Genomic DNA, 26,288 nt, shown 5'->3' with positions numbered 1-26,288 from the left:
AATCCATGCAAAGAAAAAATTGTGAAGGCTTCCTTATTTCACTGGTAGTGGAAAGAGGTCTGCATAGGTTCTCCTCATCCCCCATTTCGTAGACTTCTTGAGTTCTGTGCACTGGGGTTCTGTTCAGGGTCACACTGGGAATTGGGTTGGGTAGCTGTGGTACTACTCCTGCTTGTTCCCCCCATGCTCCCTTCCCTGGTGCTGGGGCCCTGGGCACCTCCAGCAGGACCTGATCACCTTGCTGTGATGCTGCAGCAGCATCACATGCAGCAGCCATGCAGCTGTGGTGCTTGGCCAGAGCTCTGTGGTGGGCCAGTGCTGCTGTAGGGAGCAGCAGGCTCAGGGAATAAGCCTGAATCTCCTGTCCCTGGGCAAGGCTGCTCTGAGGAGCCAAGAACAAGTTACATTTCTGGTGCACCACATGCAGAAGCTGTGGTGAATTGGTGTCTTTGAGCAGGGCAGGGTGGGGCACAGCAGGCACATCAAGCACAGCACCTGCCAAAGGCTCTGGAGCTGAGCCAGACCTCTGTACTTTGGGGGAGATGCCCCAACCTCTGTGCCCAGCAAGGGCCATGGCTGCAGTCACCCCCAGGTGGGCTCTGCCTCCTGCCCCCGCCCCAGGTCTGTGTGGGCATGGTCAGGGATGAGCTCATCTGCCCTGAGCAGTGGGGCCCAAAGGATTCCAGCAGGCCTGGAGGGTGTTTTCTGCTTGCCTTAAGGCTGTGCTTGCAGGCTGAGTATGCACAGAGTATGCACACAGGGTGAATGGGATTTTGAAAATATTCTGTGAAAATTGTGTTGTTTTGCTCTCTCCAGCAGCTTTTGCACCTTCATGGATGCACATACCTGATTTTTCTTGTTTGGATAGCAGTTTTATAGTTCAGAAAGGTTAGGTCCTTAGTACCAAAAGAAAGGTCTAAATATACCATTCTATGCAGTTTGAATGCTGCCATGGTAACCTGCACTGCAGAAGGATGGGGAGCTGGCAGCAGCAGTAAAGCCACGAGCTGGTGGGTTTGCTGCTTGCCTGGAACTCACACAGAGCAGTGATGGACAGCACAGACTTTTCAGGTAACCTCAGGCTGAATCCAGGGCTTTATGTAGCCCCTGTGGGCAATGCTGACACAAACTTCCAGCTCCAGTTGGGGCAGCCCATGGGGATCTTCTCTTCCCAACGTGCCAAGGCTGGAGAAGAGTTTTGGGGGAATTGTTTTCTTGCAGTCTCAGCATCCAGGTGTGCTGAACCCCAGCAGTACTGCCCTGGCAGGAGACCCTGGGTGAGCATCACCAGGGCAGCCAGAACACCTGTGGGGCTGCAGGCTAAGTGGGTGCAGGTGTCCACATCCTGAGGGTCTGTGAGAGCCCTGAGGCAGCCTCTGCTCCTCTCCCCCACTGCCACTGTGGGGGGAGCTGAGCACAGCTCGAGGGAAATGTGCTCAGCAAAACTGTTTGTCACACTCACAATTTTCTTAGTTTGGTTTTTTTTTCCCTCTCTTTCATTCAGGTTATATCCTTCTGAGTAATACCAGTGTAAAAGGGCTGTGACTATATGGGAGCAAAGACTGGAAGCTGAAATTGTTCTTGAGGTACTGAAGAAGTGACCCAGAAAAGGAGAGGTTTCAGTTTCATAGAGAAGTCACTAGAGACAAAGCCCTTGCCAGCAGGTTTAGGTGACCCTTGAAGCAGAAGAACAGATGTCCCTGTGGCAGCAGCATGGCTGGGATGACCAGGGAGGCAGCATCTGCTGCCCTAAGGGAGGGAGGGACAAGATTCTGCAGCCCCAGTCTGGTTTTGGGGAGACCCTGCCCTTGCAGCTGGGTGCAGCCTGTACAGCTCCCAGTGAGGACCCTTATTTTGAGGAATGTTGTTTGACCTTTATTTTGAGAAGTGACTGTTCTAGTGTGATGTTTCAGTGATACAGTGTTATAATTTTGAGAATACAAGCATTGTTGCATTTAATATTGCCATCACAGCAGCTTTCTACTTGTACTGCTGCTGACCTCAAGTCCTTGCTGCCTGCAGGAAGTTTTTTTTTAAAAACCCAAACCTGTGCAGCTGCTATAGCTATGCCATAATAGCTTTTGAGCCCTGACTACCAGTGGCCAGTAGGTGTATATTCAAACCCTTAAGTAATTTGCCAAATATCCAAAGACATGACAGAACCCTCCAGTGAACAGCTTGGCTTTCTATCATGTGCTACCAGTGCTACAAGGGAAGGGGTTAAAAAATCAGGACCTGAATATAGAGCCAGTAAAAACATGGCAAGGAATAAGGGATTTGTCATGTTTCAGATTTCTTTTTTTTTTTTTTTTTTTTTTGCCCTACAGATGTGATCTTTGATCTAGGAAGAAAATCCACCGTTTGTCAGACATTATAAATTATATCCCCACAGCTAATTATAAAACCCCATCAGCTAAACAGCATCACAAAAACTAAGCTGTCCTGGATAGGAGCTGCTGCTCTGTTGATGAGAAAATGAATCCAGTCCCTTCCCACAGTGAGCTGGGCAGCAGCAGCAGCTTTGTTCCCACCCAGAGGGGAGAGGCTGGCAGGGAAGCAGTGTCCACACAGTGCCAAGGTGAACCCCCCAGCTCTGGGCTGCCTTAGCCCTCCCTGTGCTGATTCCTAATGGAGCACTCCAGTCAGGACTGGAAGGAACTGGTGGACTTGGGAACAAAGCCAAACCTGGAGCCCAGAGCAGCCTGAGAGATCTGTGAGTTTGGCTACAAAGGGACAGGGAAAATGCCTGCTGGTGAGAGAAGGGGGCTCCATCATGGGGTGAAAATGTCACCCCTTGCTGTGGGATGTGACATGTTTGGGTGGCCTGCACATTGTCCACCTTGGTTAAGCCAAGAGGTTTGATCTGTAACACCTGTCAGCCTCACCCCGTCCCCCTTGTCAGGCAACCCCCACCAAAACCCCTCTGTGGCTAAACACACCAGTGGAAGGGGCTGGCACATCAGCCCTGGAAGAGAAGGCAGGTGAGGAAAGCGTGGACATCAGCAGCATTTAGCCATGGCCCTGGTGACAGTGACAGGTTTGTGTCACTGGGGGAGGTCCCTGTCCCCAGAGAGCAGCACTGTGCTGACAGCCTGTCCCACTCACAGCAGGGCAGGGGTGGGCACGGTGTCACAGGAGAGCTGCCCAGGGTTTTGCACAATCCTGCTGGGGCACTATCAGTTAGATAAGCTGTGTGTCTTATGGTCAGGTCAGGACAACCCAGAAAAAGTCAGCACAGACTGCAATAGCACCAGGTGCTTTTGGGGAGTAAAGATAATTATTGGTTTTGCTTACATAGTAATAAATTTTGGCTTTAACTATGTTTTAATACTTTTAGTTAGTTGTTTCTAAAGGTACTTTCAAGACATTCAGTTGGTGAAGTGAGGACAACAGAACTTGTGATGGTTTTGATTCAGCAAAAATATCCATTGCCCTGACCCCAACCCCCTCTCCCTCAAAGAGTTTGTTGGGTGGTTGATAAGAAGTTGATAATTCAACAAAATTCACTGCTCCTGTTAATAATTCTTCTATAAAAGCCACAGATTTTTCCCTGTGGACTTCAGTCACTTTTAGCATGAAGGGACTCATCCTGGCCCTGGTGTTTGCCCTTGTGGGTAAGTAGAAGCTTTACCATCACTGCTGAGCTGTGACAGCCGCTGTGATCCTGAGCAAATTGTATCTCCCCGGGGCTTTCCAGGGATATTTACAACTTCATTTGCTGAAGCCCTTTTATAGCTTCAGCTGTAAACTGTTAGATTTCTGTGCTAAGCTCAGCAGCAGGAGAAAAGCCAAGCAAGCAGCAGCTTGTGAGCAGGGCTGGCATGGGCTTGGTGTCCTGGGGGTGTGGGGTGAGCCCCATTACTTGTGGTTTGTCAACCATTAGCACACTGGCTTAATGAATAATACATTAAAGGATCTACAGAAATGTTTTTTTTCATGGACACTTCTCTTTCCTTCCTCACAGAGGCCCAGAAGCAGGACCTTGGTAAGTGGCTCCCCTGTCAGGCAGAAGCTCCCTTGCTGCCTTCCCTTACAGCCTTGCCTTGCCCACTGCTTGCATCTGGTTTTGGCAGTGGCCACTTCACCTTTCTTTGCTGGGCTGGTTCAAGTAACACCACAACAGTCATAGCCAAGGAAGTGTTTCTGTTATATTTTTTTCCCTAACAGAGCCTGTTTTTCACATGGGCAAGACCTACCTGTACAGCTACGAGAGCATCATTATGCACGGGCTCCCTGAGAGGAGCCTGGCCATGGCAGGGCTGAGGCTGGCCAGCAAGGTGGAGATCAGCCGTGTGTCCCACAGTGAGCACCTCCTGCAGGTAAACCACCATGGCCACAGGAACCCTCCCACCCACTGACATCATGCAGCTAAAGATGCTTCCTTCGTCCCTCCAGGCTGGCAGGATAAGTGACAAAAAGAAGTAGAGCTCCCCCAAAAGCCATGGGCCCTAGCCACTGCTGAGATGGCCCTCCAAGCCCCAGCAGTTTCCCTCAGGCAGTGATGATTCTCCAGCAGGGACAGAGGTGTGGGCAGGGGCACTGAGCTCTGCACCCTGTACACTCAAGGCATGATGGGGAGAGCTGAGGGCACTGCTGAAGGGTCTGCAGCTGCATCCAGACTGCTTTGGTTAGCAGCAGGGACCTACAGAGAGCACCACAGGCTTGCTCACAGGAGCAAGGAAGGAGCTGGAGCTGCTCCACTCTGCTGCCATCGGGGTCTGAGCCCCCTGGCTAAAGCTACCTTAGGTTCACCTCCATACAAAATATGGCTGGCAGCTGCTTTAAAGAAATGTCCTTAAGATAATTTTACGAAGGTAGCACTAAGCTTTAGTATAAACATGAGCATTCTAGAATGAAATGTCCATGTTTTTTAACCTGGTCCATTGCCTAAAAAAGCGCAGCACTGGAATTCAGACATCACATGAGTAAGACCCAACTATCTCCATTATGCCTCTTTTGATATTCTTAACATAGGCATTAATTCAAATGTGAAGAATTGTAATGGTAATGCCTGTGTTTATCATAATGATATCAGATCTAGAAGCATTGTTACTCATCAAAAAGATTAAACCAAACAGCTTAAAATACTGGCATGTCTTGAAAGACCACAGACTAGGGATTGAGAAGACAGCTCATGGAGAAAAAGCTGTAAGAGCTGCTCTCAGCACTCACCTAGGAGTTTTCTCAGTCTGTAACCCTGCACATATATTAGTGAAACAGTGTGAAGGAGTACCTATTGCCAAACTTTACACAGGGCTGCAATTGCAGGCTCTGTGTAACCTCACTGGAGTTGCTACAACGTTAGCAGCTGCAGACAAGAGCCTCGAGTAGGATTCAATTTGAGAAAATGTGACAAGAGGCAAGCCACCCTTGCAGCATCCATTATAAATGCCTAAAATAGAGCACAGAGCCCACACCTTTTCCCTCTGCAGGAACATGTACTTTACTGCACGAGGGTGGGAGGTGTGTGTGTAAGTGAGGGACTAGAGGGGTCTGTGCGTGCAGCACACACTTCCACTAGGTAGCAGTCAAGGACTTCTGCACAAGCTTCGCAGCCAGAGCAGCTCACAGGGGTGTCAGCCACTCCCAAAGGGTGAGCTCCTGCGGTCACCTCTGCTCCCCCATCAGCTGTGCCGTGGCTTTGGTGCTCGGGGACGTGCTGGACCTGGAGCAGCAGCCAGAACAGTCCCTGTGTGCTCAGGCAGGCAGCTTGGGCAATAATGATTTGGCTGCCTTGCAGACTGAAGGGAGATCTCACTTGTCATCTGTGGGAAAGGAGTGAGTATCCTGTCTGTGCTGATTGTTGGTAACTGGCGTTTCACTCCAACCTACAAGCTTCATCAGACTTCCTGAACTTTGGAATTCTGCTCACATAATCTTATTTCCCTGGCAGAAATCCTTCATGGAAATTTGCGTTTTCAATGATGCTTCCTAGGCTGAACACAGAAGTCCTAACTGCAAATTGTTTCCTGCAATGTTAAACAAGGGACTTTTGTCTTGCCATGGAAAAGGAGTGTCCAGTTTCTGTATTATAGCACTATTCCAATCTGAAATGGTGAACAGAATGATTGTTCTCCTATTTTTGTTCACAGATTCGATCCCCAAAGCTGGAGGAACACAATGGCTTCTGGCCCACTGACTCCTTCACTCCATCTTCGAGGCTCTCAGAAACCATTGCTGCGTGTCTCAGCCAGCCCTTTAAGTTTGAATACACTGAAGGAAGGGTTGGAAGTATTTTTGCCCCTGAGGACTGTCCTGTTCTGTGCACTAACCTAGCGAGAGGGGTTCTGAACATGCTGCAGATAACCATCAAAAAGACACAAAATGTGTATGAGCTACAGGAGGTTTGTTTTTTCCATTCTGATTTTACCCATTTCAAATTAAAGAGTAAGTTATACTTCCCAGACATTTTCTTTGACCCTTTTATTTCTGTTTCAAGCGGGCATTCACTGTGTTTAACCAACACTTGCAGGCTGGGATTGAAGGCATCTGCCAAACCAGATACGTTATCCAGGACGACAGCAAGAATAAACGTGCCACAGTTTCCAAAAGCAAGGACCTGACAGACTGCCAGGATAGAGCAGAGAGGAGCCTGGGAATGGCCTACGTGCGACCCTGCCCCACCTGTGCCCTGGTACGAGCACAGGAGCCAGCGCTGCCCTGCTCGGCCGTGAGCGCTGCTGGCGCTGATGCTCCCGGGGCTCTGGCCTCTCTGGGCTGACCAGCCCATTCCTGTTTCTGAGTGGGTCTCTGTGCACTTCTAGAAAGCCAGAACCATTAAGGGCACGGTGACATTCACCTACAAGATCAAGTATGATGACAGCGGGGCATCGTTGACGTCCGCTATGTCAGACCAGGTGTACCAGATCTCTCCTTTCAATGAACCCAACGGGGCAGCAGTCGTGGAGGCAAGGTAGGTTCTGTGCATGTCCTTACATTATCTTAGCCAGGAGGAGGTGCTTAAAACTGGTTTTACATTTACTGTGGACGGTGAGATAACAAGAAGCGTCTGGCCTGTGGCTGCCAAGGGCCAAAACACCAGACAGCTCCTGGGATGCCCAGCCCAGGATGCCCAGGGTGTTTCAGGTGGCCTGTGCCCTACTGTTTAGGCCACCCAAAACATCTGTCCAACACCTCAGAGACTTTAGCAAGCTCTCACAAAGGCTTTTGCAGTCATATGGCTTTTCCAGATAATCCTGAGCAATGGATGAACAGAGAAGTGCACCTCCATTTGAATTCCTGCTGGGTAGCCCTCAGTCTGCTCCAATGCTGTGCAAGCCCTCCATGCACAGTGAGGTTACTGTGTGCTGATGCGTTTCCCTCTTTCCCTTGAAGACAAGAGCTGTCCTTGGTCGGCACTAAAAGGCCTCCTCTCAGTGAACCAACATCTCCGCTGCAAAAACAGGGGAGCCTTCGTTACCATTTCTCAGGAGAGCTACTCCAGATGCCAATTCCTCTAATAAGGATCAAAAATCCAGATTTACAGGTATTAGAGGCTTACTTTCACCCACTTTCACTATTTATAAGGTTAACAGATCATCCCATAATTACTTTGGACGTGGATCCTTCCAGCTGTCTGTTTTTCCCACAGTTAACGGAGACGCTGCGGCAATTAGTTCAGGATAACGAGAGAGGAGCCACGAAAGAAGCTTCAGCCAAGTTCTTACAAACGGTCCAGCTTTTTCGTGTAGCAACCCTTGATCAAATTGAGTCTTTGTGGCTGCAGTTTGTCAATGAGCTCCCCTACAGGTAGCTATGGCCTTCAGCCAGGGGTTCTGATCAGAGGCAGGCTGGGCAGTGAGGATGATGAGCCCTCCTTTCCCTGGCAGGCCCTGGTTCCTGAGTGCCATCTGTGCTGCTGGAGCTACTGACACGTTCAGATTCCTGAAGCAAAAAATCCACGACAAGAAGCTGAACATCTGGGAAGCAGCAGTGACTCTCCCTCTCGCCTTCCATTTTGTTACACCAAACAAACAGACCCTGGAAATCGCCTCAGTGAGTACAGATCATTCGTCCTTTTGTTTTCCCTCTCACTCCTTTTTAAAGGTGAATTCATAGGATCATAAGTGAAAGATACAACACATTTCCATCTAAATTTGTAAAATGCAAGGTATTAACAAAAATGGGACATGCTTCAGAAAATGTTCCCAAACACTTGTTTCCAAAAGTTTGTAATTATATTTTATATTAAACCTCACAAACTATAAGAAAACTGCTGTTGATTCTTTTTGCCAAATCGCAAGTTAAAAAGAAAAAAGACAAACTCAAGAAAATAATATGTTATCAGTATCTAAAGAGCATACAGCATAACTGAGCAAATCTACTTAATTTTCTTGTAGCTGAATGTCTAGCATTTGATTTAATTCCTGAAATTATTTAGAAAGTGCACAAATCAATTTTATCTATTTTGCAAATGCATTTATTAATAAATGCAGCTCTGATTACTAGAAACAGTAAAAAATGATGCTTCTCCCTTCTGCAGAGTTTTCTGACCTGTCCCCAAATCCAGAAAGTACTGATGCATAGGATAATTGTTTACCTAGGATATGGTAGCATGGTGAATAAATACTGTGCTCAGGCTTTACTGTGTCCAAACGAACTTCTTCAGGTATGTGACTCTCATTTCTTACTCATAAAAGGTGAAAAAATTTTAAAAGTGTCTTTGATTTAGCTCTCACAATGCTGGCAATTAGATAACTCACTATTTGCATGCCTCACTCAGCGTTGCAAACTCAGAATGAAACACTGAGCTGATGCCTTTGAAAGATCAGGCTGTAACAGTTCAGAATTTCAAATGTAGTACTAGAAGCCCATTAGGATAATGGATTCTATAACCAGCCTGAAACTGAGTTAAATTGTGACAAAACTCGGATTAAAGCAAAATAATTATGATTCTGGGATTCTAATTTGACACTAAGTACAGTGTACTTAAAAAGACAGCAAAGTGTGAATATAAGCAAAGCTCTAGGTATGTCATGGGTTAGGGCTCTGCTACAAAATTGCATTTCCCTGTCAGAAATATTCAGGACATTGTCCTTGGACTGTGCAGCCCCAGCTCCTTGCTCAGCAGGACCACAGCACTGAGAAGGCCTTGCTGGTGTTTGACATGTGTTTAAATCTTCCAAAATAAAGTAAAATAAAGCCAGCTGACCCAAATGGTAATTCCACTTCTCAGAACAGCAGAACCATTTGAGTAAACTTGAAATTATTGTAGGAAGTGAAAAATGCAAGTGCAATTTGGCAAGGCTGGCAGAGGTGGCCCTGGGAGCAACTGAGCTTGGCATCAACTCAGCACTGCCTTTGGGCTGGCAACAGACTCTTTGGTGCAGGCACCTGCCTGGGATTGTCTCCAACACTCCAGCTCAGGCACAATTCAACTACAACACTGTGCAAGGAGAAAACCAAGTTTATTTGTATGGTCTGTGTTTAGTATCCTGATAATGATGGTGAGATTTTTCCTGGGAGAAAAGTCTGAAGAACTCAGTTCTGGGATTTGCAGCAGTAATTTTTTTTGCTTGCTATGGCAATGCACATTTTTATGCACTACTACAAAATCATTGATCATTACCTGGTGAGATTAATAGTGTCTACTCCATTTTCAGCCACTCCACGACCTTGCTACTGAAGCCATCAGCAAAAGTGATGCAAAAGACATGTCCTTGGCCCTGAAAGCCATGGGCAATGCAGGAGAGCCAGCCAGTATCAAACGCATCCTGAAGTTTTTGCCAACATTTTCCTCAGCTGCAGCTTCATTACCAAACAGAATTCATGCTGATGCTGTGTTGGCCTTAAGGAAAATTGCAAGAAAAGACCCTGCAAAAGTAACTGAAATTATTATTTAAACAAATGTCTTAAAGGGTATGGATTGGGTTTGATTAGTGATTCAGGAATAACAAAGCCATCAGGTAACGTTAGCAACTCTGGACAGGCTTCTCAGTTACTGTCTTCCCCTTGCCCATGCTGCAAATCCTGCCATCATCCCATCCTTGCTGATATCCTGGGAAAGAGTGCTTTAGTCCCTGTAATGCTCACCCTAGTGGCTGTTTCTCCCAGCCCTGTTCACCCAGCAATATCCCCATTTTCAGTGACAGCATCTCTTGTTTAGGGTTCTGTTCTCCATCCACTGCAGAGCACACATGCACTGTTCTGGAAGCACTGCTCCCCAGGAAGTTGTGGGCTTCTCAGAGGTTCTATCTCCTCCTGTAGGTAAGGGAGCTCACCCTCCAGGTCTTTATGGACAGCACGCTTGCTCCCAACGTCCGAATGGTGGCTTGTGTGGTTCTCTTCGAAACCAAGCCTGCTCTTCCAACAGTAACAGCTCTGGCCAGCTCGCTGCTGACAGAGCCCAGCCTGCAAGTAGCCAGTTTTGCATATTCACACATGAAGGCTTTGGCAGCAGGCAGGATCCCACAGCTCTATAAACTGTAAGTAAAGGAAGAAGTATATTTTTAGTAGAAAACTGAGATTTTTTTTTTCCCATACAGTTTTCTAAGAATTTGGTCACAGTTAACTCTCTTCATATGATTTTAATTCTGTTACTCAGATCTGCTGCTTGCAACATTGCTATTAAATTCCTGGGCCCCAGGCTTGACAGGCTGAGCTATCGCTACAGCAAGGTCATTCAGATCAGCGACTATTCCTGTGAGTATCAGCTGCCCTGTGCACTTCCTCAGCCTAGGTAGCCAAGTGCCTCTATTGTGTTCTGTGATTTTCATCCAAAATCCAATCATGAACTGTGAGATTAGTGCACTCTCGAAATAGAAAAACAGAACTTCCTAACATGCAAAATTTCCTGAGACTCTTCCAAATCCAAATCTCTGGTATCTGCTGGGGAAAGTGGTGCTTGCACATGGATTTAGGCCTCCCTCTTCAGTCCCTGGGGTTGTGTTGACTCTGCCCTAGAATAAAGTCCTCCTCTTGAGGTTGCAAGCTTGAGGACCAATGGGACTGAATCCTGACAGAAACCCTTGTGATCTTGTACAGCACATAGCTGAGGTGGCCTATGGTCACCACACACCTTGGAGACCCTAATTTCTCCTGCTTTTTATTCCTATGACAGCTCAGTATCAGGCTGGTGCCATTTGGAGGGTCTATCTAATGAACAGTCCCAGCACCATGTTTCCATCTGACATAATCACAAAAGTAAGAGGCTATTATGCAAACACTGCAATGGATATTATTGAGGTAAGTATTGCATTAAGGCAGCCAGCTTTTGGACTGTGATGTAGTGTTTAACTCCAGTTCTGGTTTTGAGGGCGGACGTGGAAGGAAAAATTTAGATAATGATTATGATTTTACTTAGGCTTCTTCCTTTATTTGGGCTTCTTGGCACATGGATTCATCAATGAGCACATCCAGTATAGGCATGTAAGTCTGGGAGCGGAGGAAAGCTTACACAGCAGAACATCCATCTGCCCACCTGAAGTCACGTGGGATCCAGGGTATTTTGCATAAGTACAGGGAAAATAAATTTCAGCCAGCAGTACAGCCAGGGCAGCACAAAGCTCCATGTAACAGCGTGCAGGAATTCACACAGCTCTTGAGCAAGCTTTGCAGCCTGGGCTGAGTTCTGCCCAACCCTAAAATTATCCCTGCTGACTAATTTAAGGCTGGCTGGCTCAGCACGTCCTCAACATATGCAGCCATAGCCTGCAGCCATCTACCAGGCAGACATGTCCTTATAATGCAATGGCTTCATGAAACAAGTATTTCGTGTGGCCTCAGTGAGTTAATCCCAGGCACAAGAGTTTCCCTGAGCTCTCTTGTGCTTGGGCTGTGCTGCCTGACTCTTTCCTACAGGTGGCTTTCCGGGAACAAGGCCTAACCAAGCTCATGAGGAAGCAGAACATTCCCTTTGCAGAGTATGACACGTACAAGACCCTAAAGGAGCTGGGTAAATCGGTATGTCTGGGCACCTTTCTGACCTGTCTGCATCAGACAGCCTCTGCCAGCACCAGGGTTGCATCACCCACCCACTGAGCCATCCCTTTGATGTTTCTGGAAGAAAGGAGTCTGTCATCCCGTTCAGTCATGGAAAGCTGTACTTACATTGTACTTACTCTCTCAACAGGTGCCACCTTTTCACTCAACATGTGTTAGCTCTTAATGTACAGCACAAAAGATGAGGCTGCTGCTGGGAGCCAAAATGTTTTAAAGTGTATGTTAGAACACACTAAGTGGTTGTTCTTCTCTTTTAAAATGATAATTGAATAAGGTTTTTCCTTCATGAGTCCTTGGGTGTCACCTACTACTTATAGCAGCAGAAAGTACCTTGCTCTTACCTCATCCTGACATGGGGAAACTCTCTCTGAAACCAGCTATGCAATGTAAGAAAGGCCACATTGGTTCAGACCTGTAATATTGGGTCTGTTTGGTTTTTGGCTAAGGAACCATAGTTCTCATCCTTCAGGTGGGATTTACTCTTTGTTAACACATTGCTCCACTTTAAGTGATATTTTATGCTTCTTCCCTTTCTCCCCATCTCTCCTAAACACCACAGCTTCTGGGATGGAAAGAACTGCCACCTGAAGACCCCCTGGTATCTGCTTACATCAAAGTATTGGGTCAAGAGATTGCCTTTGTTGACGTTGACAAAGACGCCATTCAACAGATGATGATGGTACTGACAAGGCTGTTGACTTTTTGTCTGCAATTCTGAATAATTTCCCTTCCATGTCTCCTCTTACGTAACCCATTTCTCTGTTTCCAGAGTCTAACTGGATCATCAGACTGGCAGCCAGTGGTGAAAAAAGTGGTGGAGGAGGTCCAGAGAGGCATTTCAGGGCGATGGACCCTGCCAGTGCTGGTGGGTGAGATGCGGCACATCGTCCCCACCGTCGCTGGCCTGCCACTGGAGCTCGGGCTGTGCGCGGCCGCGGTGGCGCAGGCGGCGGCCGACGGTGAGCTTGGGAAGGCAAACTGAGCAGTCTTCCACATAACTGTGGGTCCGACCCCTGCTGAAAGTAAACCCTTGTATAATCTGGAAAAATACCCCAGAAATGCTGAAACCTTGGTGACCAGCTGCCTCCAAAGGGTTTGAGAAGTAATCAGGATACTTCACCTGAGACATATTTGTATAACTCTGGTTTGAATTGGCCAAATTTAAATAACCATGTAACATATTTCAAAATGCAAAAGCACTGCCCTTGCATTAACTAATATGTTTATTGAAAGTATTTTATCCCCAGAATTTATTGTTTCTCTGTTCATATAATTTCTTTCTGTCTTTTTCAGTGGATGTAAAGGTATCACCACCAGTATCTGACAATTTTAAAACCTCACAGTTGTGGGAAACCAAGACGGATATTCATGCTGACATCAGGCCAAAGTAAAAATTACATATATATTCATATACACACACAAGTGTTAATATTTATATTTATATTTATATCTATATCTATATTTATATTTATATTTATATTTATATTTATATTTATATTTATATTTATATTTATATTTATATTTATATTTATATTTATATTTATATTTAGTTATCGTTATAGTTATAGTTATGTCTGACATATGTATGTGGTAGCATGTAGCTATACAGGGATCTTGTTTGTCCCAGATTTTGGACAAATGTGTCAGTCTAGCGCAGCAAAGTTGTGAGAAAGCAACACAATCCTCTGATGCTTCACAACCCTGCAATGTGCATAGTATCCTACAGGATACTGTGCTGTTCTGCCATTGCTAGAAATGCTTACATTTGTACCTGTTCAATGACTAAATGTACTAAGATGTGAAAATATGTTATCTTAGGTATCAAGTTTTTTTACAATTTCAGCATAGAATCGCATCATCACCTGGCATAAGCCAGAAGGATTTCAGGGGGCAGAGGGAAATGCTTCTGGACCTGCAAAAGCAACAGTACTAATAAGGATAATGGCAACAATGATGATAGTAGTGATAATATTATAAAAATAGGCAGAATCTGAAGCTATGAGATCCTGGAGTTCGCTTGTCCTCAAGCAATGACAGTGACAACACCAGTGACAATGCAGTCAGAAGGTCCATGTTAGCTTTGTTTTTCAGACAAGCCACATTTTCCAGTGGCATCTTAGCTTTTTTATTATCCTCTTGTGATAAATCTCTTCATCCATCAGTTGTGGGACTTACAATAAAAAGAACAGCATGAAAATGTACTTTTGCATTTCAAAGTTAAATTTTTGCATATTAATATATAATTATGCCCGGTTTTATTTCCATTCTTTCAGAGCATATTTTCATATGATTGCAATGATGGGGATTAATACACAGTACTTTCAGAGTGGTTTTGAATATCATGCCGAGTTCAGTGCCAACACTACAATGAAATTTGATGCCAGGATAAATATGAAAGAAAAAAATTTGAAGATTGAAACCCTTCCCTGCCATCAAGAGGTTGAGGTTGCAGCTGTGAGGTACAGAAGAGTTTTTGCTTGCTCTGTGTTACTGATTTTGAGTTCCCTGTTTTAAAATCACAAGTATACAACTACTTGTTAAGGTCTGCCATACCTCAGCAGCCACACAAAGCTTAGGACTGTCTTTTTGGCACCAGCAAAGATGGGTAGAGTGAAATCAGAAGGCCTTACTTGTGTGCCATTTATCACTTCCACAGGAGTGAAGTTTATGCTATTTCAAGGAACATGGAAGAAATAGATTCAGAAAAGAAATCCCAGATTTTCCCCAAAGGAGAAATACCAAGTATCTCTGATCAGCAGTCAACAGAAGGATCTTCAAAACCTGGTAGCTGGAAGGTAAGGAAGCCTCTTGCCACCTGTACTGCAGACAGGCAGAGAGCTCCTCAGAAGGGCTGGGCACCCCTGACATGGGAGCTGGCTAACCAGATCACAAACACAGGAATGGTGAAATTCAACAGGGGCCTGATATTTCCCAAGTCAAGCCTAAAACCCAACGGGTTCATGACATGATCCTTCAAGGTCCACTCACTTTCTTCACTGCATGCAGGTGGGGCTGCTTTGACAGCATGTCTTCCCATTTCTTCACAGCCATGGGAAGGTGTCTGAAATTCACATCCTTTGTACAATATCTCAATATCTCTTTTTTTTTTTTTTTTTTTTTTCTGAATCAGACTAATGTGAAAAATATGGTTCTTGAACAGGATACAGATTTACTGCCTGAGAAAGGGTGGGCAGGAGAGCTGTCCTCTTCCACTGAGTATTTTGCAGGAAACCCCACTGCTTTCAGTGCCTGGATCTCTAATTCTAAGCATTGCTTCTTTAAGCAGGACTGTCACCATTCTCTTCATTAACTGAAGGAATTATTATAAGAGCTGGGATAATTTTATTTCTTATGGAAAATTACTTTATCTGTCTTATTTTTGTTTAATGCAGCAAAGCAGCTTACCTAATGTGATATCCAAGGGATACCAACAAGGTTCAGAAGAGGCACGTCACAACAGTGCAAGAAGAAGACTTTACTCACGCAGGTTCTGTAAAAAATTTGAAAGTTTGGGATGTTCTACTTGTCTCAGCCTTAAATCACAAAATTCTGCTTTCTTAAGAAATACCTATCTGCATAAATTATTTGGAGAATTTGAAGCCAAAATAATTTTAAAGCCAGGTACAGTCATAATAACAAATTTTTCTGTCAATCACTGTAAATAAGGCTCAAACAGCACAGCCCTGGAAAGCTTTTCCCTTTAGTTCATACAGATGCTGATATTGACAAAATACAGCTGGAGGTTCAAGCAGGATCCAAAGCAGCTTCAAAAATAATTGAGGTATCAAGCTCAGGGTCAAAGGAAGAGGGAGAGGCAGCTCCAAACGAGGACATTCAAGCTAAACTGAAGAAGATTCTAGGCATTGAAGAGGTACTCACGGTAAGAGACTTTGAGCATCAGAGAGGGAAATATTTCCTGTAATGAAGCCAAGGGTTTCCATCGTGGAAAACTGGCATGGGAAAGCAAGGAACTGGGCTGGGAGGAATTTTATTTCCTAGGAAGCCTGTGGTGACCATCTTGTCTGACAGCCAGGGAAATGTTAGAGAACAGGCTATAAATTCATAATGCTTTCAACTCTTTTTGGAGGCTGCAAATAAGACACGGCGCCGCACAAAACGGATTAACCGCGAGTACAAGACTGAAGACACAGGCCTCTGGGCAGAGCCCAGCATAGCCCACCTCTCCAGTTCCTCCTCCTCTTCTGCTACTTCCTCTGCTGATGGCAGAGAGCCTGGAGATCATCACAGGAAAGATGAAACAAGGCAGTCTGGGAAGAAGCGTGACAGCAAGAGCAGCAGCAGGAGCGGCAGTGGGAGCTCTGCTAGCAGTGAAGCATGCAGCAGCAGCAGCAGCCAAGAGAACCACACTGGGGACAGGCACTGTAGTGGGGACAGGGAATATTCCAACCAACAGGTAATTCACTCTGGTTGGACATTTTATATTTCTTATGGTGATTGCTTTTGTACATCAGAAAATTGTGCTCATAGACTGTGGACCAAACAAAGAGGAACCCTGGTTCTCTGAAGCATTTTGACATTTCAGAATTCTTCACTGTAAAATGTTTAAAAAAATTAATTTTAATTTTTTTTCATACCCTGAACTGAAATTTTTAATGCATTTTTCAAAAGTTAGTTCTTTATTTTCTCTTGGGTCTTACATCCTATCTATTTTCACAGGCAAACCCACCTGTTTACCAGCTGTTGTTTAAGCCAGTGGATGAACAGGTACATTTATTGCATACACTGGAGCAGCGTGTACAACTCGTGTTGCTGTCTTTGCTGCAATCAGATCCTAGTTCTCTGGGAGTGAAAATATGATTAATTCTGCAACAGCTTACAGTGGTAGGCACCTGCTTCAAGGTGATTCTTTGTTTTTGCAGGACACAGGAAGGGAAATTCTGAACATCAGCATCAGCTCTTCCTCAGCTAGTGATGAAGATTTCTCTAGAGCCATGTCTCAGGTGAATGCAAGAAACCCAGCATTTACTTTGCATTTCCAGTTTTTGTATATTTATAACAGATAGGAAAATTAAAGTGATTCAGCATATTAGGTATATAGAAAGAAACTGAACTGTTTCTTATTTTATAAAGGTGAGCACATTGGATAATCACTGAATGTAATTTAATATTCATTTAATACAGGCTACATTTTTAAATGAAACTGGAATGTATTGCTGTATATGTTGAAATTTGTCTTGCTCAGTAAATAATTCACTATAAAAATCAAAACACTTTAGAAGTGCTGACCTGCTGGATCAGAAACTGGTTTCAGGGATATTTTCATTGTGTATCTTTCTGTAAAAGTTTAGGAGTTGACTCTGCCACTCTTGCTCATTAGATCCTCAGTTCATGTTAGCATGACCACAACAGAGTCCTTCAGTTCATGTTAGCAGGACCACAACAGGCCTTTGTAAAACCCTTGAGTTTGCAGCAAGGCTCTGAAAGCAATCCAGGTGTTTATTCAGGAATGTCTGCATGGTACATAATTTATGGTACCTGGTCCTTCTATTAGAACCTGGGGAATCTGGAGCAGATTTCAATCAAGAAAAATGTCACACATTTCAGGCAATGACCTACATGCCTACAAAATAATAACCCTTACTGTGCTGAGGCATGCCTTGTGCAGCAGCAGCAGCTCCCAGTTGTCAGTGTAAGTAGCTTGTGGAAAGAAGGCAACCGGATCCATCTTCTCCCCCACCACTTCCTTGCAGATTAAATTCACCTCTCTTGTCCATCTTTCTACCACATTACTACTTCCCTGAACTCTTTTTCAGCCACAGCCTTGTTCTTTCCCCATTTCCCACTGCCAGCTGTCTCACCCAATCCTTTTGTGTGTCTTTGTCACTCAGACCTGCTGCCCCACAGCAAATTCCACTTGCATCTGCCCCTGTCCAGGTGGGGACTCTGCCCAGAGCTCAGGTAGGACACTCAGGCAGGCAGGTGCTGCACAAGGGTCCCACACTGAGCAGGGCCACATGCTGCTCCTCGTGCAAGTACCACACTTTGGACTGTCCTGAACAGATCGCCCTGTAACACAAATTATCATGGTTTTAAACAGGTGCTCAAGCTAGTTTTATCAAAAAGCCTATTAGTTTAACTGCAGTTTGGTAAGAGAGAAGTGCTGAGCTGGGTAGTATTGGTTCTTTATCCAGTACCATACTTCTTTTTGTTGCATTGAAATTACAAAAAAAATCACAAAAACATTCCCATCATAGTCTTACATGCATTGGTCATGGCAGTGGTTTTACTATGGTAATTCTAATGCCTTCTTTGTGTCTTTGGTCTCTATTTCCTCTCTATGCACCAAAGCCTGAATTCTTGGGAGACAGAAAGCCACCAATACTGGCTGCAGTTCTTCGTGCCATCTACAGAAACAAGCAGCCAACAGGATTGCAGTTTGTCCTGTACACTGACACACAGCCCAAGAGGTGGAGAATGCAGATGTTTGGATCAAGCATCACAGGACCAAGCAGATGGAAACTCTGTGCTGATGCTTCAGTAATAAACTACCGAAAAGTATCAGTAAGTTTAAAATATCAATCAGCCCAAATATAAATAAAACATAAAGATCTTACTATGTTTTATGCAAAAAATTTATTTCTTTCCTTTTTCTAGGGTTCTCTTAAATGGGGTAAAGATTGCCAGGACTACCAGATTGCTACTCAGATTGCAACAGGGCAATTTGCTGCTTATCCAGCTATGCAGATGAAGCTGGAGTGGCTGAAAGTGCCTTCAATAATCCGAATAACTGCAAGATGGTGAGATTTCATTTTAGTTTTTGAAAAATATATGTGAGTGCTCCAAATAACTGCAGGTTCAGATCTGCAATTTCCAAGCTGGAAAAAAATCCCCTCAATCAGTAGGATTTTATAAAATCAGATTACATATGTTTGCATTCTCTGTATTCATTCCTTCAAAGCATACTGCATTTTTGTATGCAAGAAAACCACTTGGGATGATGGGATTCACTTAACCTATTGCAGACTTGTCATTTCAAGTGTCTGAATTAGGAGATTGATCTTGTCATGCTGCCTGATTCATGGAGGCTCAGAGCAGAAGCCTGACTGTGGGTCTCTGATGAAATCAGTCTCTTACTTAATTTTCTAATGCAGGCACCTGCCTATGGCTTCTAAAGCAGGTGATACAAATACTTCCCATAAGACTTATGCACATTAAATAACAAATTTCTTATGACATTTAATGTAAGAAAACTGTTCATTCTGGATTCAGTTCACATGTGTCTTCTTTTTAATGAAATATCTGTTGCATTCCTTCATTGTATTCCTCCATGCATTTGTCTGCAATAAGATACAGATCCACACTGAAGCCTATTTTTTTGGCATAGTGCTACTGAAATATAGTCATATACAGCAACTCAGTTAACTAAGTACATGTACAACACAAGTTTTCACACTAAAGGCATACAGGTGATTTGATTAAAAGTCTCCTGAAGAAGGTAAAGTTTTACATTAGATTGAATTACCCAAAGTTGTTATCTGCTCGTACTAGAGGAGATTAAACCATCCAATTTACTATGGATCAAAGCCAAAGAACTTACCATTTTTTCTGCTCTGAGGCTATGCATTTTTATAAAGGAATATTTTCTGTATTTCTCTATTTGAGTCCCAAGCTTGTTTGGAAACTCATTCTTAGAGATCCCTCCATTAGCTTGTTGACAGTCTTAGTGGGCAAAGGATCCTTGCCTAAAGTTACTACTGCATGACTGACATATTAATGTGAAATATTAATTTAGCATTTTTAGCATGTTAGTATTTGGCAGCTTATGTAATTGATACCTATTTTTAAGTCCGAATGTGTTTAAAACAAATTTGCCATATTCTTCTCATATTACTCTCCCATCCAGACTCTTGAGATCTTTTACACCAATTAAAAATAAATTTGTTACCTCTCCTTCAATACACAACATCATATATCACCAAACCCTGATGCAAAGCATGACCTGACGCTAACACATATGCATATTACTTTATGGGGGTATTTTAGTGTGAACAAATAATAATAATTTCATTAAATTTATTCTTTAATAATAAAAAAGACAGTTCATTTTAATCACTTACTTCCTTTCCCCCCCGCCCCCAGGATTTACTCATTTCTTCCAGGAGCTGCCTATTTGCTTGGGTTTTCCCAAAGGCAACAGCTTGGTCCCTCTCACCAGGCAACCTTGGTTATGGCTTTGACATCTCCAAGAACCTGTGATGTTGTCTTTAAGTTGCCAGAGGTAACAATTTCCACCATCTTTTTTCCTGAAGCAGTCAATACCTAGGAAATGGATGATTAAGGGTTTTTTAACCTGTCGAAAAAATTTAAAAAAAAACCAATCAAAACTATGAAGAAGCTCCCTTCAGAAGGCATTATATTAATGCAGTTGGTCTTAGTAAGAAAATATCTTACACTGTATTTGTCTTTCTCGTGTAGCATACAAGCATATGAAATAAGAAACAGGTTAGAAAACAATCATCATGATTGATAGCAAGTTAAAAAATAACTTACTAAAAAGCCCACTCCTCCCAAAACCTTTAGAAAGATGACAGGGTTTCCTGTGTTCTGGAAAAGACAGTAAAACCAGGCTGTTGAGACAGCCAAACAGCAGCACTTGATGGATAGGCAGAAAGAGGGTGTGCATCTCAGGTGAGCAAACTGTTCAGCCTGAGAAATGTGATATACAGCTACCCAAAAAGCTGCAAATTGGTGACTATCCAAATTCATTTACAGCACTGCTGTTCCACAGGTTGCAATGTGTCACACTGTAGAACGATTTCATGCTGTAGACAGAGGACCTGATTTCTTTTTCACTCTGACTGAAATCCAGATGCTAATTTAGATTTCAGTCAGCACAGTTCTCTTGGAAAATTAGAGGGAAATGCTACCTTATCTCTATACTGTGCTTTGCATTTCCATTCCCATTCATGTTTGTTTCCTGCCTGATTTTCAGCTCACAATTTACGACACGGCCATCAGTCTGCCCCTGCCAGTCCCTTCCCATCTGGGTACACCCAACTCAACTTTACCATCCTCTGGCTGGAAGGTTTTTTCCCAAGCAACACTTTCACTCATTGAAAGTCTTAAAGGTCAGCAAGTAACTATCTGTACAAACATTGATTGACTTTGTAAATTTTGTAAACATGATTTACACTTTTGATGTAATTTTATTTTTTTACTTATTTATTCCCTTAAGAATCAGTTGGATGTCAGATAGAAACAAAGCTTCTCTATGAAAATCTGTGAGGCTGCAAAGATGTAAAGAAATGGAGACATACTAGGAAGATTAAACATTAAGTTCCATGCCAAATAATGCTTTCAGATACATCCATTCCCAAATACATCCATTTTGGTTTCACTGAAAAAATTGTGAAGAAAATACAATACAAAATTTGTGGGAAGAACATCTAAATGACCTCTGATTTGGGGTCCTCTGCTTGATTAGCACTGTTATGTTGAAGCTGAAACAGCTCCAAAAGTGTACTCATTAATTTCAAATCCTGAACTTTGAGTTTAAAGGGATTTTTGCTTTATTAATGCTGTATTAACAGCTAATCAGATTATACTTACTTAGGGTAAGTTTTAAAATGAAAAGCTTTATGTAATTCTGTAATAAAGAGTCACATTTTGCTTGGAATCAGTGGGATAATATCATACCATGCATACATATAAAGTGTCCTTGTCCACAGCAAGGGGATTGAAATTAAATGGTCTTTAAGGTTCCTTCTAACCTCAGCCATTCTATGATTCTGTGGTATTTCTTAGGTAAACACCAAAACTAATCAGTATTAACTACTATTGTTACAAAATATTTTCTAATCAGAGCTGGTGGATTTCCAACAAAATGCCATTACAGTGAAAAAGTGTTAGCGTGATATTTTTTCCTTCCCGACTTCTAACTATTTCTAATCCTGCTTATGACTCCATAAAGGTATCTGCATATCAGTAAACTTTCCCAAGTGGAATGATATGTGAATTGTTATCAGCCCTTGTGAAATTCTTTTGACTACAACAAAGTTAGAAAAGCCAAAATGCCACAAACTGAGTTGCACCAGCACCAGCTGTGAGCACAATTCATCTCACACAATGCCAGAATCACGGGGGTGTTGTCCTGCTGCCTGGGGACTGGCAAAGTTTTACTTCTGAATTACTACCAATGTAAAATTTCATCTGACAGAATTAATTCATTTCTACATTGGAACATGCAGAACAAGAAGATTTTTTATCCTTTAATTACAAAACTAAAATAAAATAGCTGTCTTGTATAAATTATAAAATGCTTACTTTTTACTGGGGTTTTTTTTCAGGTCATTGTACAGTTTTCCAAAATAAGATCACCACCTTCAATGGTGTTGGATTTAACTATTTAATGCCTGCAAATTGCTACCATGTCTTGGTGCAGGACTGCAGTCCAGAGCTTAAATTCCTGGTGATGGTGAAAAGACTTGAAGAGTCTGCTGACTTTACAGCAGTAAATGTCAGACTCGCCAGCCAGTAAGTAATTGAAAACTTAATAAAAAATAGATGCCAAGCTGAATATGCTATAAATGAAGATCAAATTGGTAGGGCAGACTGGCACTAGCATTAGATTCATGCAGAAAGTACTGATGTCAATGGAAAGATATCTAGGAGTGTTAGTGGGGTTTGGGACTTTGTCTTTTAAAAGTGCTTCTGAAATATATCTGAGGTTCACAGTAACCTCAAGACTTCACTGCCACAAATTCTTCATTAATTTGTTAGAATTTAACCATCTCATTTCAGTACTTAGTGATTAGGCAGACACATAAACTAAAATCCAGAAGGAGCTATTGTAATCATTAGTCTGGCCTTCTACACTAAGCTAATAATTAGAACAAATTAGAACCCACACGCATTACAGCAGGGTTGTTGAGAAGTGGACATAGCCAAAAAGGGCATTACTTATCCCAGATTAGAGGCACTCTCTTATTACATCTCTTAGTTGGTACATAATGTTCTAATCTATTTGAAATTCATTTAAGATACACTTTGTTTCAGCCTGGATCAATCACCCCTAAATTGTATGGGATTATGCATACTAAAATCATTGTAGTGAGTGTTCTTCAAAGCACATAAATAGACTTTGATCTGTAAGGTTTCATTACAAGTAATTATTTATTTCTGAAAAAGGTGTGCCTAACTGTGCCATAGTGTTAGAGAAACAGGGGGAATCCAGTATTCCCTGCACCTGTTTTGAGGAAGAACACAAGGATGCTTGTTTTATAGACTGTATCTTTTGTGATAAAGACATTCCTCATCACTGAATCATTCCTGACTGTTTCATGCAATTGTATGGATGTGCTTTTGATGTGCTTGAGCTTCATATTTCTTCTATTAGAGCAAACACTGCTCTGAAGAAAATCCTACAATACACACCCTGTTCAGGCTGTAAGAGAACTGCCCCAGGGAACCCAATCTTCCTTTGAAATGTAAAGCACCTTCCGTTTATGTGAAGGTAATAGCAATTAGGTTGTTCTGCAGCCTGGTGTCTTCCTGCCTGAGCTGTGGCTGTGAGCAGCACACAGAGATGGGTACAGCCAGGGGGAGGTACTGGGAGCACTCCTGCTGGCATGCTGTCCTGAGCCCCCTCAACCTTCGCCCTAAAGGGTAGAAGGTAATTCATGCCAGAATGATATGAGCATCCTGCAGGGATGGCTCTGCCAGAACAGGAAATTATAAGCTGAGTAGGGCAAAGAAGAAGCATTTGTTCACACTAATTTCCTTTATTTAAAGTGAGATTGACATGTATGTTTCCAATGGAGTCATCCAGTTGAAGATTAATGGTGTCCAAGCCCCAAAAGATCTTCCATACACATCTAATTCTGGTAAGAGACTCATCTTTAGATTTTGTTTAATCTATCCTGATCTTTTGAAGAAGGAGAGGACACGATCCTGCAGACACCTCACAAAATAAAGATCATCCTAATCTCAGAAAGAATTAGGAGATTTTAACATAACTTCATGCAAGCTTTTCTCGTGGGTGGCAAGAAAGATGAGCAAAGAAAGGGATGCTGGTCCTGTGCATCTTTGCACAGAACAAAAATGCAGGCCTGTGGTATGTCTGATGATTCCAGAGACCCACAGAACCAGAATTTAGATGACCCCTTCACAGCCACCCCTGTGAGTGGCTTCAGCTTTTCCCAGGGCAGAAAGCAGTAGTCTTTTTATTTCCCACCATCTCTTTTGGGATTCCTTAGAGTGTGCATTCCCCAGGAACTTAACAAAAGGTTCAGGGTGGACCCTAAAACAGTAACTTCATTATAGAAAAGATCACATTTTCTTTTCTGTTGCAGCTGCAAGCATGCTGATCAGCAGTGAAAAGAAAGGACTGACACTAAAAGCCCCAGATTATGGCATAGATAAACTATACTATGATGGGCATAGACTTGAGGTAATTTCAAAGTTACTTTCAGTGGGTTTAGTTTTAGAAGAATAGCATTTACATGCGACTTTTCTGTATTTCCACAAAGATTCAAGTTGCTTTCTGGATGGCTGGAAAAACATGTGGTGTCTGTGGAAAATATGATGCTGAGATAGAAAGAGAATATCAAACGCCCGCTGGATATTTAGCTAAAGATGCTGTGAGTTTTGGTCACTCTTGGATCATCTCAGAAGACCCCTGTACTGGAGGTACTAAGATTCCAACATGTATTAATATAATTGCCTTCAACTAATTAATCACATAAATAGTTGGTTTATATTAATTGTAGCACAGTCATCTCATTTTTTGCTATTTTTGTGATTAGTGGCCACAGACTAAAAGAAGAAAAAAAAAATCTGTTTTTCCTGAGTTTGGTAGCTCACTGCAAGTTCTAGTTTTGTTGGGTTTTTATATCAACATCTTATGCATTGTGTAGTTACCTGGAGTTTGTGTGTTCAACTTAAAACTCCCTCAGTTGGTAACTTATTATGAAAAGAAAGAAGTTTGACTGTTGACAGAAGTAGTTTTACATCATCTTTAATAATTTCATTCTTTATTTTCATTCTGTTATTTCCAGGCTTTTAGTTTAGATTTAAGAAATCGTATCTAGCCCTGACTATCAAACTAGAGGACATCTGAGGTGGGAAAAACTTGTTTTAATTTCCTCAGGCTGAAGAATAATACAATCTGGAAACTTCAGCCTGGGAATGACTAATTGTCCTTGCCATCTAGGTCTTACATAAAAACATGAATGTGTTGGTTAAATTAGGGTGCAATACACATTTTGTGTGGAACACAACCCTCTGGGCATGTGTTGGCCTTTCTGTAATGTTTTCTTAGATCAAGCTTCTCTGGGGTGGTTGGATCATAGAATTAAGGACTAAGCAACTCAGCCATGGCAAGGCAGGTGTGATGGGGCTCAGAGTACAGAAGAGGCTATATAGCCTAGGAGCCACTGCTGCCCCAAAACGAAGTGCTGTCCTAGTTTAACTAAAGTTGTGTCAGCAGACCAAGGTTTTCACACACATCTTTTTGGATTTGGCCATCAGTATCCCACCTAGATCCCATCTCTGTCCTTGCAACTGTGCTCCACGTGGCTCATTTTCTCACAGGCTGAGCCTTGGACAAAAAAATTTATTCACTTCAACCAGATTAGCTTCATCCACTGGTCTTAGTGTTTGCCAGTTCTACAAATTAATTCCAGAAAGCCATTTATCTAAACTCTGTGCATGCTTTAAGAGGGTTCATGTTTTGTAGCTTGTAAACTGCAGCACCAGCTTGTCAAAAGTGAGAAGCCACTTTCATTTGAGAAGACAGCAGCAAAATGCTTCTCCGTGGAGCCAGTCCTTCGCTGTGTGAAAGGCTGTTCAGCAACCCAGACTGTTCCCGTGTCCGTGGGCTTCCACTGCGTTCCAGCCGGTGAGTCTGGTGACCCCGTGCACAGTACGGTGTGCGACTGCGGTTCTGTGAAAAGCCGTGAGGTGCACAGCACTAACACAGCAGTACCCCGGTGTGTAACCAACCCCGCTCTCCTTTCTCCTTTAGACTCCTCTCTCAGCCTGGACGGGCAGCCTAGGCTGGACCAGAAATCCGAGGACGCCGTGGGCTCAGTGTCCGCTCACATAGCGTGCTCCTGCCGGCGGCAGGCCTGCCCGGCCTGAGGCCTCGCTCGGGCTCGCCTCAGCCCGGCCGCCCGCGGGCACGGCTGCCTCGGCCGGCGGGGATCAGCCCCGTTCCCTCCGGGAGACCGCTCTGCTCTGCTTCTTCTCCCGGGGATCCTGTAAACAAGCCGGGCACCCTTCCCCAGGGTGACCTTTCAATAAACAGCTGCTCTCTGAACGCTCGGTCGAGCTCATTTGTCCCTGCGCAGGCGGCGCGCTGGGCCCGCCCCGGGGCCGAGGCTGCGCGG

At 43.5% G+C, this 26,288-nt stretch overlaps 1 protein-coding gene across 2 annotated transcripts; it reads left to right on the top strand.

Annotated features, from left to right (window-relative positions):
- The first annotated feature begins 3,554 nt into the window (after positions 1-3,554).
- LOC103814920 (vitellogenin-2-like) lies at positions 3,555-26,218 on the top strand. Of its 2 annotated transcripts, XM_009088577.4 has the most exons (35): positions 3,555-3,614; positions 3,965-3,985; positions 4,168-4,319; positions 6,093-6,344; positions 6,473-6,634; positions 6,765-6,913; positions 7,336-7,486; positions 7,592-7,749; positions 7,830-7,995; positions 8,483-8,608; positions 9,603-9,821; positions 10,207-10,424; positions 10,544-10,641; positions 11,060-11,184; positions 11,800-11,901; positions 12,500-12,619; positions 12,710-12,899; positions 13,234-13,327; positions 14,214-14,399; positions 14,597-14,735; positions 15,333-15,561; positions 15,645-15,820; positions 16,028-16,354; positions 16,618-16,665; positions 16,821-16,901; positions 18,250-18,462; positions 18,556-18,698; positions 20,041-20,179; positions 20,894-21,029; positions 22,248-22,434; positions 23,692-23,783; positions 24,252-24,349; positions 24,429-24,588; positions 25,637-25,798; positions 25,925-26,218. In XM_009088577.4, exons 1-35 carry the CDS (start codon positions 3,575-3,577, stop codon positions 26,038-26,040), a joined length of 5,175 nt encoding a protein of 1,724 aa, XP_009086825.4. In that variant the 5' UTR covers positions 3,555-3,574; the 3' UTR covers positions 26,041-26,218. The 2 variants fall into 2 exon arrangements, with proteins under 2 accessions (XP_009086825.4, XP_050833495.1); XM_050977538.1 differs by lacking the exons at positions 3,555-3,614; positions 3,965-3,985; positions 4,168-4,319 and adding an exon at positions 5,658-5,778.
- The last annotated feature ends 70 nt before the right edge of the window (positions 26,219-26,288 follow it).

Source organism: Serinus canaria, chromosome 8, assembly GCF_022539315.1.
Source record: "Serinus canaria isolate serCan28SL12 chromosome 8, serCan2020, whole genome shotgun sequence".
Lineage (NCBI taxonomy): Eukaryota > Metazoa > Chordata > Aves > Passeriformes > Fringillidae > Serinus > Serinus canaria.
Note: the sequence above shows the minus strand (reverse complement) of the source record. Positions and strands in the feature narration are given on the sequence as shown.

Coding starts and splice junctions, on each gene's coding strand:
- LOC103814920 (XM_009088577.4), top strand. CDS start 3,575: ATGAAGGGACTCATCCTGGCCCTGGTGTTTGCCCTTGTGG. Junction 7,487..7,591: donor TCAAAAATCCAGATTTACAG/GTATTAGAGGCT, acceptor TTTTTCCCACAG/TTAACGGAGACGCTGCGGCA. Junction 22,435..23,691: donor AATGTCAGACTCGCCAGCCA/GTAAGTAATTGA, acceptor CTTTATTTAAAG/TGAGATTGACATGTATGTTT.